We start from the raw sequence: 13,732 nt of genomic DNA, 5'->3' as shown, positions 1-13,732 counted from the left end.
AAGAGATGCGTAGGGCAAGGTACGGGGAAGGCATGGAGCTTCTGAGCAAGCCACTCTCCCCAAATCTCCACATGTTTGCCAGCGTGGAATCTCTCTGAACCCACTCCTTTTGGGTTTTTATGGGGGCTTCATTACACAAGCACAACTGACCGATTGATCCTCCAGCCCCTTTCCCCTCCCCGGAGGCTGGGAGGGGAACTGAAAGTTCCAACCCTCTAACCAGAGGGTTGGGTCCCCTGGCAACCAGCCCCCATCCTTAGGGGCTTTCCAAAAATCACCTCATTAACATAACCAATGACATCTTTATCACCTTTCACTTAGGAAATTACAAGGCTTTTAGGAACTCTGTGCCAGAAAAGGGGAAAAGACCAAATATGTATTTCTTATTATACATCACAATATCACAGAGATAAAATCCAAATAATATGAAATTATTTTACAGTGAACATTTTTCAGTGGCATTTGGTACATTCACAGTGTTGTGCAGCCACCACCTCTGTCTAGTTCCAAAACATTTTCATCCCTGAAAAATAAAACCCCAGGCCCATTAAGGAGTCTCCCCCCAACTGCGTCCCCATTCCTCCCTCTCCCCCGCCCTCACAACCGCTAATCTGCTCTCTGTCTCCGTGGATTTGCCTGTTCTGGACATTTCATATCAATGGAACCACACACGATGTGATCTTTTGCGTCTGGCTCTTTCACTCAGCAGGATCTTTTCGAGGTTCATCCACGTTGCAGCACTGCTGACTCAACATTCAGATTTCAGCTCAGATATTAACTTCCAACAGAGGCCCCCCTGACCACTCTGTCTGGAGCAGCAGGCTGTCTGCAGTCTCCCCAGTCGCTCCCTCTTCTTCGTTTTCTTTATAGCACTCATCACCACCCAGTAGAGGCTCAAATAGGATTAGGCAGAGGAATTAAAGGTTACATCATACCTGGCTGTTGAAGGCCATGAGGACAGCGAAACTGGACAGGTGGGTGGAACTGCACGTGGTGTGACTTTCGTTCACTTCTTTCAGGAAACAGCCATCCCGGGACCAGTGGCCGTCCCCGTTCGTGCTTTTCCAGTAGACGCAGAAGACCTTATTGCTGCCGTGCCTCATCTGAAAATAGAATGGGCTAGTCACGTTCTTGCTCAAGAGGGACAACCCTCAGAGAGTCAGTCTACACTGGGGGGGGGGCGAACGAGGAGACGCCTGGGTTACAAGTGACTCAGGTGATTTCTACTTTAAGTGAAGAGGATGGCGGCCAGGATACCTGCCCCCTAGTCCCAGCTCTACTGGGATTCCACATACCGTAGGACAAGATCATTGCCCTCTCCCAGAGCCAGCATTTGATAAGATGTCACTGGTGTCAGGACTCTGTCCACCACCATGGGAGTCACACAGAAGGAGTGTAAGGGTTATATAAATTCTTCTTCCACATACTCTTTAAGCCCTATTTCCCTGTCCCTTCACATCAATTCTGTCCCGACCTCTTACAACACAATAATTGCTCCTGTGATGAGAGGGAGAATGTAGGAAAGAAATGTCACCAGGAGAGAGCATGACATTAGCTTTCAGCCTCTTGTCCTTGTCGTAAGGGCTTCCAGAGCATCACTTCCTGAGGCCAAGGAGACGAGTGGGTGCTCTCCTGTCTGGGGCTGTATCTCCTTTGTTAACCCACTGGACCATCCCCAGATTTCTTGCTCCTCTCCCACTGCCTCATGCCATACATCAAAAATTCTATTCCTAGATTTTATGCATCAGATAGAGAATACCTACATTTCCCAGCCTTCTCCCACTTAACTCTTATTTTCTTGAAAATTTTTTTAAAATTTAGTTTTATTTATTTTTTCCAGCTTTATTGAAATAGAATTGACATATAACGTTGTGTAAGTTTAAGGTGTACAATGTAGCAATTTGATCTATGTGTATATTGCAAAACGATTATCACAGTGAGGTTAGTTAATATCCATCACCTCACAGAGTTACAATGTTTATTTTGTGGTGAGAACTTTTAACAGCTACTCTTTTGGCAACTGTCAAATACACAATACGGTATTGTTAACTAGAGTCACCACGCTGTATATCAGTACATCCCCAGAACTTATGCATCTTATCACTGGAAGTTTGTACCTTTTTTTTTTGGTGAGGAAGATTGGCCCTGAGCTAACATCTGTGCCAATCCTCCTCCATTCTGTATGTGGGACCCTGCCACAGCATGACTTGATGTGTAGTGTGTATATGCGAGCCTGGGATCTGAACCCGAGAACCCAGGGCCACTGGTGAGGACCATGAGAACCCAACCACTACATCAGAGGGCTGGCCCCTGGAATTTTGTACCCTTTGATCACTTTCACCTATTTCCCTCACCTCCCATCCCCAGCAACCACCAATCTGTTCTCTGTTTCTATGAGTTTGGAGTTTTAAGATTCCACATATAAGTGAGATCACACAGTATTTGTCTTTCTCTGTCTGATTTATTTCACTTAGCATAATGCCCTCAAATTTCATCTATGTTGTCGCAAGTGGTAGGGTTTTCTTCAACTCTTATTTTCTTAACAGAGTTGAAAGGGAAGGGAGTAAATGAATTTTATTATGTCTATGTCTGGCTATTGACCGTCCTGCCTTTAAGAGTTAGTGCAGAACATGGGAAGAGGTAATGGATTAAATAAAAAAATTTTTTCTTATCAAGTTATGTAGTCTTTATAATTAATGCTAGTCTCCTGTGCGAGAATGAATATTATGTTCCAGTTCAAATTTCACAGACGTAGGAGGTACCTGCAGTCAAAATAATTCCATGAACTAGAATAATGCTACCCAAGAGAAATATCATGTGAGCCACTTATGTAACTTGAAATTTTCTACCAGCCATGTTAAAAAAGGTAAAGAAACAGGTCAAATTAATTTTAATAATATATTTTATTTAACCCACTACATTGAAAATAGTATCTTTTAATATGTCAATATAAATAAATACATGTAATCAGTATAAAAATTATTAAGGAGATATTTTACATTCTTTTTTTTACTAAGTCTTCAAAATCTGGAAATATTACATCTAAACCCAGAAATACTAAGTCTTCAAAATCTCAGTTCAGACCCACCACATTTCAAATGCTCAATAGCTATGGGTGGCCTCTGGCTACCATATTGGACGTCGCAGGTCTACAACTCCTGACTGGGAGGAGGAGCAGGTTGTTCGGTCCACCCCCATGAAACCTGAGCAAGTTCAGGCTGCGGCTTTGACCCACCTTCATGTGCTGAAAACTCAGAGTCACAGACTTGGAGAAAGATGTGTTCCTTTTGGGTCCAATACCAGCACTCACTACTTGGGAGTTCAGGTAAACTCGATCTTTCTCATCCATCTCTTCAAAAAAAGTTGCATTTATGATGTTTCCAAGAGAGGAGTATGAAATGAAGGCGACTGCACTGGGACCTGAGGAAACAGGAAAATGGAGTCTTAAAAAGTTCCACCATTCCTTCTGTCCCTCTTCCCCACCTCACACCTGCTACATCTCCCTGATCGCCACACCTGCTCAGGTGTGCCCAGGTGTGCTTAGGAAGTTCATTCTTCCTCCCATGCTCTTCCTACCCAAATGCAACTCATCCTCAAAGACCCAGCTCAAACCCAGCCTCTGGCTCAGGAAGTCTTCTCCAGCAGCTCGCAGTGCTTCTGTCTCTGAACTCATATTCCAGTGCAGCCCTTGCCGCGCCAGTGAGAATTCCACTGTCCACGCATTATTTCATGTGGATTGAATTCTATTTTCCCAATGGGCACTCAACTTCCTGAGTGACTATACAGAACATTTTATTTGGAAACCACAGAGCCCCCTGCACAGTGCCAAGCATGTGGTAAATGGTGAATTCTTTTAAAATATCTTCTTTGTTTCCTAAAAAGTTTAATTTATATTTCAAACCTTCAGAAAAGTATAAAAAAAGACACAACTGACATCTACATCCGGATTTAACATATATATTATCATTTTGTCAGATTAACTTCAAAATTATTTTTTAAAGAAATAAAATGTTTTACATCACTAATTATTAGGGAAGTACAAATCAAAACCACAATGAGATATCACCTCACACACGTCAGAATGGCTATTATTAAAAAGACAAGAAATAACAAGTGTTGGAGAGGATATGGAGAAAAGGGAGCCCTCACACACTGCTGGTGGGAATGCAAACTGGGGCAGCCATTTTGGAAAACAGTATGGAGATTCCTCAAAAAATTAAAAATAGAAATACCCTATGATCCAGCTATTCCACTTCTGGGTGTTTAACCAAAGAACACAAAAAGAGTAATTTGAAAAGATACATGCACCCCTATGTCCATTGCAGCATTATTCACAACAGCCAAGACTTGGAAACAACTTAAGTGTCCATCGATGGATGAATGGATAAAGAAGATGTGGTATATATACACAATGGAATACTACTCAGCCGTAAAAAGCTGAAATCTTGCCATCTGTGACAACATGGATGGACCTTGAGGGTATTATGCTAAATGAAATAAGTTGAGAAAGACAAACACTGTATGATTTCACTCATATGTGAATGATAAACAAACAAACACATAGATATGGAGAACAGATTGGTGGTTGCAGAGGGGAAGGGGCGGGAGGAGGGTGAAAGGGGTAAAGGGGCACATGTGTATGGTGACGAACGGCAACTAGACTTGGTGGTCAATACAATGTAGTCTATACATAAGATGAAGTATAATGACATACACCTAAAATTTGTATAATATTATAAGCCAACGTTACCTCAATAAAAAAAAGTGGGAAAAAAAAAGAAATAAAATGTTTCAGATACGGTTAAACCTCCCACTATTTCATGCTTTTTTCCTTCTCCAGAAATAACCACAGACTTCAAGTGTAGCCTTTCCATGAATGCTTTTGTGATTTACTACATATGTATGTTTCCATAACAATATATAGGATTGTTTTCTGTGTTTAAAAGTTCACATAAACGGTATCCCACTTTGGATTTTTTTTTTCAACTTTCTTTTGTCGTTCCAGTTAATATTTTCAAGATCTAGTCCTACCAGTAAATGTATATTTGGTTAATGTTTTTACTTATTGTAGGGTGTCACATTATTTGATACACCACAATTTATTTGCTGTAAAAATAAATGAAACAATTTTTATAAGAAGAAGAGAAAAAAGAAAATGAAATACCATCCATGCAGAATTCCACCACTCAGACATGATCACTGTTGGAGTTCTGGATTTTTTCTAGGCATATATTTGTGTATCCAAACATACGTGCATGTCCAAGAACTGTTAATGGGTGAAAGCTATGACCAGATCTGCCTCCAGTGGAAAGCTGCCTATCAAGGATTATCTGATTCCATGGGAGTTTGCATCTTTTATTGACTTGCGATTGCCAAGCAATTTCACAACTCTGTAGGATAGAAGATGACATGTAGAAACTGATAGTAGCACAAATGGTTCTTTCCATAGACACAAATGCATTTTGTCTGGTAGACATGTGGCTGCTTTATGCCCTGTAGAAAATGTAACCCCAAACATTACATTATGTTGCCCTATAGGATATTAATTAGTTTTTGCATCTGTCAGCATATTGATTTCAGCATTCGTGACTGTCCCATGTATGGATATGCACGCAGGTGTGTGTGTATCTGTTCTTCAAATTGCCTTTGAACTTGCCTTAACATTTTATTGGTTCCTTCATTAATTAATGAGTTGAATATGATGTTTGACGTGCATTCATTGATATTTTCCAGAAAGTCATTATTTATTTTTAAAAAAATGATATATATGTTTGGATATAGATATACACACGTCCACACACAAACACAGATGTGTATAGACATAAACATGTATATGTACACATTCAGATTCATGAGGGTGAAAATAGAGATTTTCATAGAGTCTCTCCTTTTCTAACATTCTGAGGCAGACTTTGCGTTTGTGGCCCTGAAGCCTTTTTTTGTATTGAACGAGGTAAAACTTGGGAGACCAGAAGAACTGTAACAACCAAGGGAGGCTAAGCTGATTTACATAATACATGACATGGATCTCCCCTTAGAAGAAAACGGTGGAAATGTGGGAGGAGAGGCAGAGACGAGGCAGAAGCAGACGGCATCTGAGGGAGGAAGAGAGGAGAGAGAGTGGGCAGCCGTGGAGAGGACGCTTAGGGAGTTAGCAAGTCTCTTGTGATGTCATTCCACTCCCTCTGCTGCCTCTTGAAGAGACTTCAGCAAAGACTGACTTATTTTTCAAGACTTTTAGAATTGGTTTCATTTCTTTTGGATGAAACATAATGCTGAGACTGGACCCAAGGAAATCCATTTGTAGTTGGGTTACATGTATCTTCATCTCTATGTGTGTATGTATCTAATAATTTCCTTTCTCTCTATATTATATATGTAAACCAGATCTAGAGTTAAGTCATATATATGCAAATCATAATATATCTCTATTTCTATCTATCTATCTATCTATCTATCTATCTATCTATCTATCTATCTATCATCTATCTCTATCCATTTATCTATATCTATGTATCTATCTATATCTATGTTTCTATGTATCATCTATCTATCCATCCATCCATCCATCCATCCATCCATCCATCCATCCATCTTATCTATGTATCTATGTATCTATCTATGTATCTATCTATCTTTCTATCCATCCATCCATCCATCCATCCATGTATGTATGTATGTATGTATCTATCTCTATCAACCTATTGTTTTTAATGTAATGCTTACTATGTTCCAGACATTATCCCCTGGACACATTGGGGGACAAAATAAACTGAGTTTCTGCTCTTACAGCTCTTACTTTCTGGTGCAGGAGACACGCAAAAAAAATGTTAACAAATAAATATAGGAGTATATCAGAGAACATTAGTCCTATGGAGAAAATTAATCAAGATAAGAGAACAGAGAGAGATTTTAGCCAGTTTCCAGACAGCAGAGTGAAGGGAGGGAGGTCTGTGTGGATATCCAAGAAAAGAGAGCTCTAGGTGGAAGAAATAGCAGGGGCAAAATCCTGGGGGTATGAACGTGCTCAGCTTGTTCAGGAAACAGCGAGGAGGCCAGTGTGGCTGAAGCAGAGTGAGTGAAGGGGAGAGGGGGAGGAGGTGAGGGCAGGGAGGGGACAGGGGCAGACCCTACAGGACCTTATGGGCCTTGGGGAGGACTTTTACTATTATTTTAAGCCAGTGGAAAGCCACTGAAGGATTTAAGCACAGAATGCCATAATTCGACATACTTTAACAGGCTAAAAATATATATGTACTTGATATATTTATATCATATATTTATAATTTTATTATATGTTAGTAGGACATGTGCATGACATGTCAGTTGGCTAGTGTTATGGGCTACATTGTGTTCCCCCAAAATTCGTGTATTGAAGTCCTACTTCCCCCCTCCCTCCTGGTACTTAAGAATGTGACTATATGGGTTGGTGTCAAGATGGCGGTGTAGGCAGACTCTGAACTCACCTCCTCCCATGGACAGAACAAATTTACAACTACTCTTGGGACAATTACCCCTGAGAGAGAACTGAAAACTGGATAAAAAGAAACCCCACAACGAGGGATGGTGCTGACTGAGGTGGAAGAGGCAGAAATTCCTTTCTGGAGAAAAAAAAAGCCACCTTTGCAAGCCGCAGCACTTCATGGCTGGCCGAGAGCAATCCTAAGCTTTATTCACAATAGCCAAGACTTGGAAGCAACCTAGGTGCCCATCAAGGGGTGAATGGATAAAGAAGATGTGGTGTATATACACAATGGAATACTACTCAGCCAAGAGAAACGATGAAATCCAGTCGTTTGTGACAACATGGATGGATCTTGAGGGTACTGTGCTAAGCTAAATAATTCAGAGGGAGAAAGTTAAGCACCATATGATCTCACTCATAAGCAGAAGATAAAAACAACAACAAACAATCACATGGAGACAGAGATTGGATTGGTGGTTACCAGAGGGGAAGGGGGGAGAGAGGAGGGCAAAAGCTGTGATTAGGCACAATTATAAATAGTCTTTGGGTGGTGAACATGACGTAATCTACACAGAAATTGAAGTACAATGATGTACACCTGAAAAAAAAATAAAATCTGCAAAAAAAATATGACTGCACTTGGAGAGAGGGCCTTTAAAGAGGTGATTAAGTTAAAATGAGGCCGTTAGGGTGGGCCCCAATCCAATCTGACCAGTGTCCTTATAATAAGAGGATATTTGGACTCACAAAGAGACACCAGGGCTGCACACGCACAGAGGAAAGACCATGTGAGGACACAGCGAGAAGGTGGCCATCTGTAAGTCAAGGAGTGAGGCCGCAGGAGAAACCAACCCTGCCGACACCTTGATCTCGGACTTCCAGCTTCCAGACGGTGCGACAATAAGTTTCTCTTGTTTAAGCCACTGAGTCTGGTATTTTGTTATGTCAGCCCTGGCAATCTAATGCATACACGTATATATTATATGTTATGAACATTTTCCCATGTCAGTAAGCATCCATCATTCTTTGTAGCTGCTGAGAAGTCAACATGGCAAAGGGGCCATATCAGTGAGTAGTCAAGGGTGGAGGGGCAGGCACTAGGTTTCTAGATTCAAATCTCGGCTTTGCCGCTCTCTAGCTGTGTGGGTCATCCCACTAGAATAAATCCCTCGGCAGGTTTCTCTAATCAGGCTTCTGTGGCCTCGCTTGAGGGATCAGAGTGGAGATTCACTTCTGTTTCTCTGATTTCACGGCAGTTTCCGTTTGTCAGAAGGAAACAGCAGTAGATGGTTGGAAAACAGGTGGTACAACCACCTGTTCTGAGGGTTAGAAACCACTTGTTTTTGAGCTGAAACATTCTGGTGTAGGAGCGAAATCTCAAGCAGAGAAGAGAGGCCGCAGAGGTTTCCGAGGCCGGTCTCCGTGGCTGGGTTTGTGCTCTGAGAAGTTTTACTGTGTGTGTGTGGGGTCATGTGATGGTATGTCTCGGGTTACCTGCAACCATCCCAGTTCACGCCTGCTGTCCCGGTGTTATTTATTATTTATTTATAGCTGTATATTAAAGGATTTATTTATTTTATTGAAGTATAATGTCCCAAACCAATGTTACTGGTGTAATTTAATAGCACCCCCTTCCAATCTTAAAACTGTCACCATTTGGAGATAAATGACAAGGTCGCTCTACACCAGCGGTTCTCAACTGGGGGCGATTCCGTCCCTCAGGGGACCTTGGGCAACGTCTGGAAGCACTTCTGGTTGTCACCACTAGGGGGTTGCTACTGGCGTCTAGTGGATAAAGGCCAGGGGGGCTCTCAGCATGCTACCGGGCACAGGATGGCCCCCACAGCAAAGAATGACCAGCCCTATTCAGAACCTGAAGGACAGAGAAATGTCCCTCTATGAGCTTGTCATGAACCTGTCAATGGATCCTTTTCTCTCGTCAGGAATGTTGAGGCCTTAACCTAATGTGGATTTAATTCAAGGAACATTTGTCACTGTTCTCCAGGTACTGTGCCCATAACGGTGACTATATATGGAGAGAATTTGTGGTTTCTACTGTTATGGGGACTCCAGTGTGATGGGGGGACAGGGACATGCCAACCAACAGAAACAACACAACACCTTAGACGCCAGGATCAGGTAGGTTGGAGATGCTGAGGGAGCACAGAGTGGCAGGGCTGGACTCCGGTGCTGCGTTGGAAGTGGGCAGTCCCAGGAGGCATCCTGGAGGAGGTGAAAGGGGAGCTGTGCTGAACGCAGAGTGAAAGTTCACCCAGTGGAGTGGTGGCTGGCATTCCCGGCGGAGGCACAGCCAAAGCAACACTGGGAGGTGAGCTCACAGGGCCCATTAGGGGGCGGTACGCAGTCTCCTGCTGGGCATATCTATGCAGGTGTGCCTCGAGGCAACCACAGCGCTGTGTCTGCATTTACTTAAACAGTTCAGCATAGGCAGTTATTACAGGCCGAGTCGTATCCTCCCTGAACTCACGTGTTGAGACCCTAACCCCCAGTATCTTGGAATGTGACCGAGGAGCAAAGTGGGCTGCAGAGATGTTGTGCCTGGCCTGCACACGCTCTACGAATTGTGAGTAACAGAGCAAGTGTGAAATGGCGTGATTGGAGGTTGGCTTCCATCCTCCACCCGGCCCATCCTGAAATGGAGGCAGATTCAAGTTCTTATATTCTTGGGGGAGAGAGAAAGTGATGGGAATGAATTGCCTCGAGAGACTCTCAGGTCAGCGTGTGGTTAGTATCTGTGTTTCATTGTCTTGACTTTGGGGCTTTGGGCGATAATACAGACCAGCTGTACCCACGTGTATGTGACTGGATTTTAAGAGCCCATCGAACGTGCTAGAGCAGTTATAACTATATGGCAGTTGTAGGAAAAGTATTCTTGCCAAATTTAAAAATTGGAGGTATTCATGCAAACAGCCCAAATTTTGGGTTCTCTTGAAAAATCGGGGAGTCTGGCAACTCTGGGACAAGTAATAGTAACAATCGTCCCTTTTGCATGGTCTGTAGCGGATGCTCCGGGCACCCTGACTTGATTCTCCTGATGTTCTCGGTTTCTCATTGCCGAGGGATGAATTCCACTGCAAGCAGCTGTGACTGCCTGGGGGCCTTCCCTGGAGTGAATGTCTGTTAGTACACAGCGCAGACTGGAAGGGCCTGGAAGTTTACCCCCCACTCCCCGGAAGGGCACTCACCCAGTGATGTACCAGAGCAGGTGGTTCAGCAGCCGCTCCCTCTCCTTCAATGGGATAGGTGGGCGAGACTGAGCCCGTTACCACCAGCAGAAACTTGCTCACTATCGTAATTCCTGTATTGGCTGTCTCCTCTTCCCTGTCTCACTTCCTGGCTCCCCTACTGGGGTGGTTAATTTTATGTGTCATGTCGCAAGGTACCCAGATATTTGGTCAAACGCCAGTCTGGATGTGGCTGGGAAGGTATTTTTTAGATGAGACTAACATTTAAATCAGTAGACTTTGAGTAAAGCAGATTACCTTCTATAATGTGGGTGGGCTTCATCCAATCAGAGGAAAGTCTTAAGAAAAAGACTGACTTCCTCCGAGGAAGAGATTACCTTCAGACTCAACTGCATATCAACTCCTCCCTGGGGTCTCCAGCCGGCTGGCTGGATTTGAGACTTGCTACCCTCCAGAATCACGAGTTAACTCCTTAAAATCTCTGTCTCTGTCTCTCTGTGCACGCACATCCTGTTGGTTCTGTTTCTCTGGAGAACCCTGACTAATACACCTATTGCTGCTTCCTGGGGTCAACCCCCAAATGAACGCCTTATACTTGAACTCCTTACACTTGTCCTGAGGACTGCTTCCAGGTGAACCCAAACCGAGACCCGGACAGAACAGCCCCGATTGCAAAGAAGTCTCTTCCAAGCTGAGGAAGAGAAAGCCTCCACTTTAGGAAGATGTCTTTTTTTTGTTTTAAAGGAAAAGGCTCAGATGACACAGTCTTAGGGTAACAGACCCACTCGGGTGGAGCCTATTGGGGGTATTTCCTCAGGACTCACAGTGGTGTTACTTTGTGTGTCTTAGGGGTTCTGCATGCAGCCACCACACATACCTTGTATGTTTCCCTGGACAATGTCATTGCAATGGATATCCATTGAGTTCATTTGCACATTCAAAGTGAAGATCTTGCTTTCCTCGGAGCAATTGTCTGTAACAACTCGAGTTTCAACAGCTGGTAAGAAAAGCAATGGGCTTACTGTTATTACGAGCTTTAAAAACATGCATACCTACATGAACAGCCTACATTTACTGAACATGTAGGATGTTCCAGGCACTGGGCAAAGCTTTATACATTTTCATCTTATAACAGACTCCATAACCCCACGAGGGGCCATATCCAGATGAGGAAACTGAAGTTCAGAAGTTCAGTGAGACTCTGGCTCCTGAAACCAAGTTCTTTTTTTTTTTTTTTTTGTGAGGAAGATCAGCCCTGAGCTAACATCCATGCTAATCCCCCTCTTTTTGCTGAGGAAGACTGGCTCTGAGCTAACATCTATTGCCAATCCTCCTCCTTTTTTTTTCCCCCCAAAGCCCCAGTAGATAGTTGTATGTCATAGCTGCACATCCTTCTAGTTGCTGTATGTGGGATGCTGCCTCAGCATGGCCGGAGAAGCGGTGCGTCGGTGCGCGCCCGGGATCCAAATCTGGGCTGCCAGTAGCGGAGCGCTCGCACTTAACCGCTAAGCCACTGGGCCAGCCCTGAAACCAAGTTCTTAACTAACATTCTATAGCACATGATCTTTGAAGCAACAATTCTGTTTCTAGGAATTTATTCTCAGAAAACAATCATGCATGAGATTTAGGGCAGATTTAGCTCCAAGAAAGTTCACAAGCAGCATAGATAATAATGGTGAAAATGAGAAATAACCTAAATGTTCAGCAAGGAGGAGTTGATTAAATAATCGATAGCTTATCTCTGAAATGGGGAACCAGGCTTCCAATAAAAATGAAGTCTTGGAAGAATTGTGATCAAGAAACAAAAGGTCATAAAAATATTTAGCTTAAAAAGCAGATGGCATGAGACTGGCCATGAGTTGGAAATGATTGAAACTGGGTGGTGAGCGCAGTGGGCTTGTCATGTCTCCTTTTGTGTATGTTAAAAAAGTTAAAAAAAGGGGCCAGCGCTGGGCATAGCAGTTAAGTTCGCCCACTCCACTTTGGCGGCCCAGGGTTCGCAGGTTCAGATCCCGGGTGTGGACCTACGCACTGCTCATCAGGCCATGCTGTGGTGGCGCCCCATATACAAAATGGAGGAAGACGGGCACAGATGTTAGCTCAGGGCTAATCTTCCTTACACCACACAAAAAAGCTAAAAAAAACAAGTAAAATATCACTTAAAGAATGATACTACTATGAAGTAGATAGGAATGTGAAGAAAAGAATGATACTGTTTAAACAAAACTTCATAATAATAAAGAGTGGAGCATGGAATAATCATGGCAATCGCAGCCCTAGTTCTCAGAACATTACGTGTGCTGTTATTATCCCCATTTACAGACGAGGAGACTGAGACCCACCGAGGGGAGGGCACCGGTCACGGATCAGACAAGCAGGATCAGGCCAAGTCAAGAAAGAGGAGAGTTACTTGTAGTCTGGAAAATGGTTTAACTTTGAAGGAAAGTGTCCAGATTCCAGTTTCCCAAGAAGGTTAGGTATTGGATTTTATTTTTAAATTTTTTTGATTATTATTTTTACAGAGCATAAAGTTTTTCATCATGCAAGTTGGTAAAACAAAATTGTTAGCTAGGCACACACAAATCCTTTGACAGCCCTGAGCTGAATAAAAAGTGCAGCATACAGCATTTCTGGAGGCCAATATAGTCATATGCATCAAAAGTCTATAAAGTGTTTTTCCCCCTTGACCTAACGACTCCTCCTCTATGAGTTTATACTAAGAAAATATCAAACAAACACGCACAGAGACATTTTCAATGGTCTTTATCACAGGGTTGTTGGGCAAAACCCCCCATTTCTCAGAAGAGGGAAATAAATAAATGATAGCGCACCCATGCAATGCACTCTATAAGCCATTGAAGATGATGACGTAGGTAATGATAACGTACACAATTTACATGGAAAGATGCCAGCGATGCAGTGAGTCAAAAAGCAGGTTGTGCAACTGTGTGTAAAGTATACACAACAAAGATGTGACTCTTCATCAAACACGTGCCCACACGGGTACAGGATTGGAAGACTGGGCTGTGCGCAGGCGTGGCTGGTCTACATTTAGTTTTGT

General features: G+C 43.1%; 1 protein-coding gene across 8 annotated transcripts in view; it reads right to left on the bottom strand.

The window, feature by feature from the left end:
* Positions 1–13,732, bottom strand: part of ADGRE3 (adhesion G protein-coupled receptor E3) — a 48,681-nt gene that overhangs the window by 12,081 nt on the left and 22,868 nt on the right. For all 8 annotated transcript variants that reach the window (XR_015550173.1, XM_087425301.1, XM_087425303.1 and 5 more), the window contains exons 7-9: positions 11,549–11,668; positions 3,236–3,420; positions 936–1,103 (exon numbers count right to left, since the gene is read on the bottom strand). Coding sequence is in view for 7 of the 8 variants with exons in the window: in XM_087425301.1 (XP_087281427.1) it covers positions 936–1,103; positions 3,236–3,420; positions 11,549–11,668 (473 nt within the window). In the remaining variant the exon portion in view is untranslated. The remainder of the gene's footprint in view (positions 1–935; positions 1,104–3,235; positions 3,421–11,548; positions 11,669–13,732) is intronic.

This window comes from Ceratotherium simum, chromosome 39 (assembly GCF_057802395.1).
Source record: "Ceratotherium simum simum isolate JZ-2026a chromosome 39, ASM5780239v1, whole genome shotgun sequence".
NCBI lineage: Eukaryota > Metazoa > Chordata > Mammalia > Perissodactyla > Rhinocerotidae > Ceratotherium > Ceratotherium simum.
Note: the sequence above shows the minus strand (reverse complement) of the source record. Positions and strands in the feature narration are given on the sequence as shown.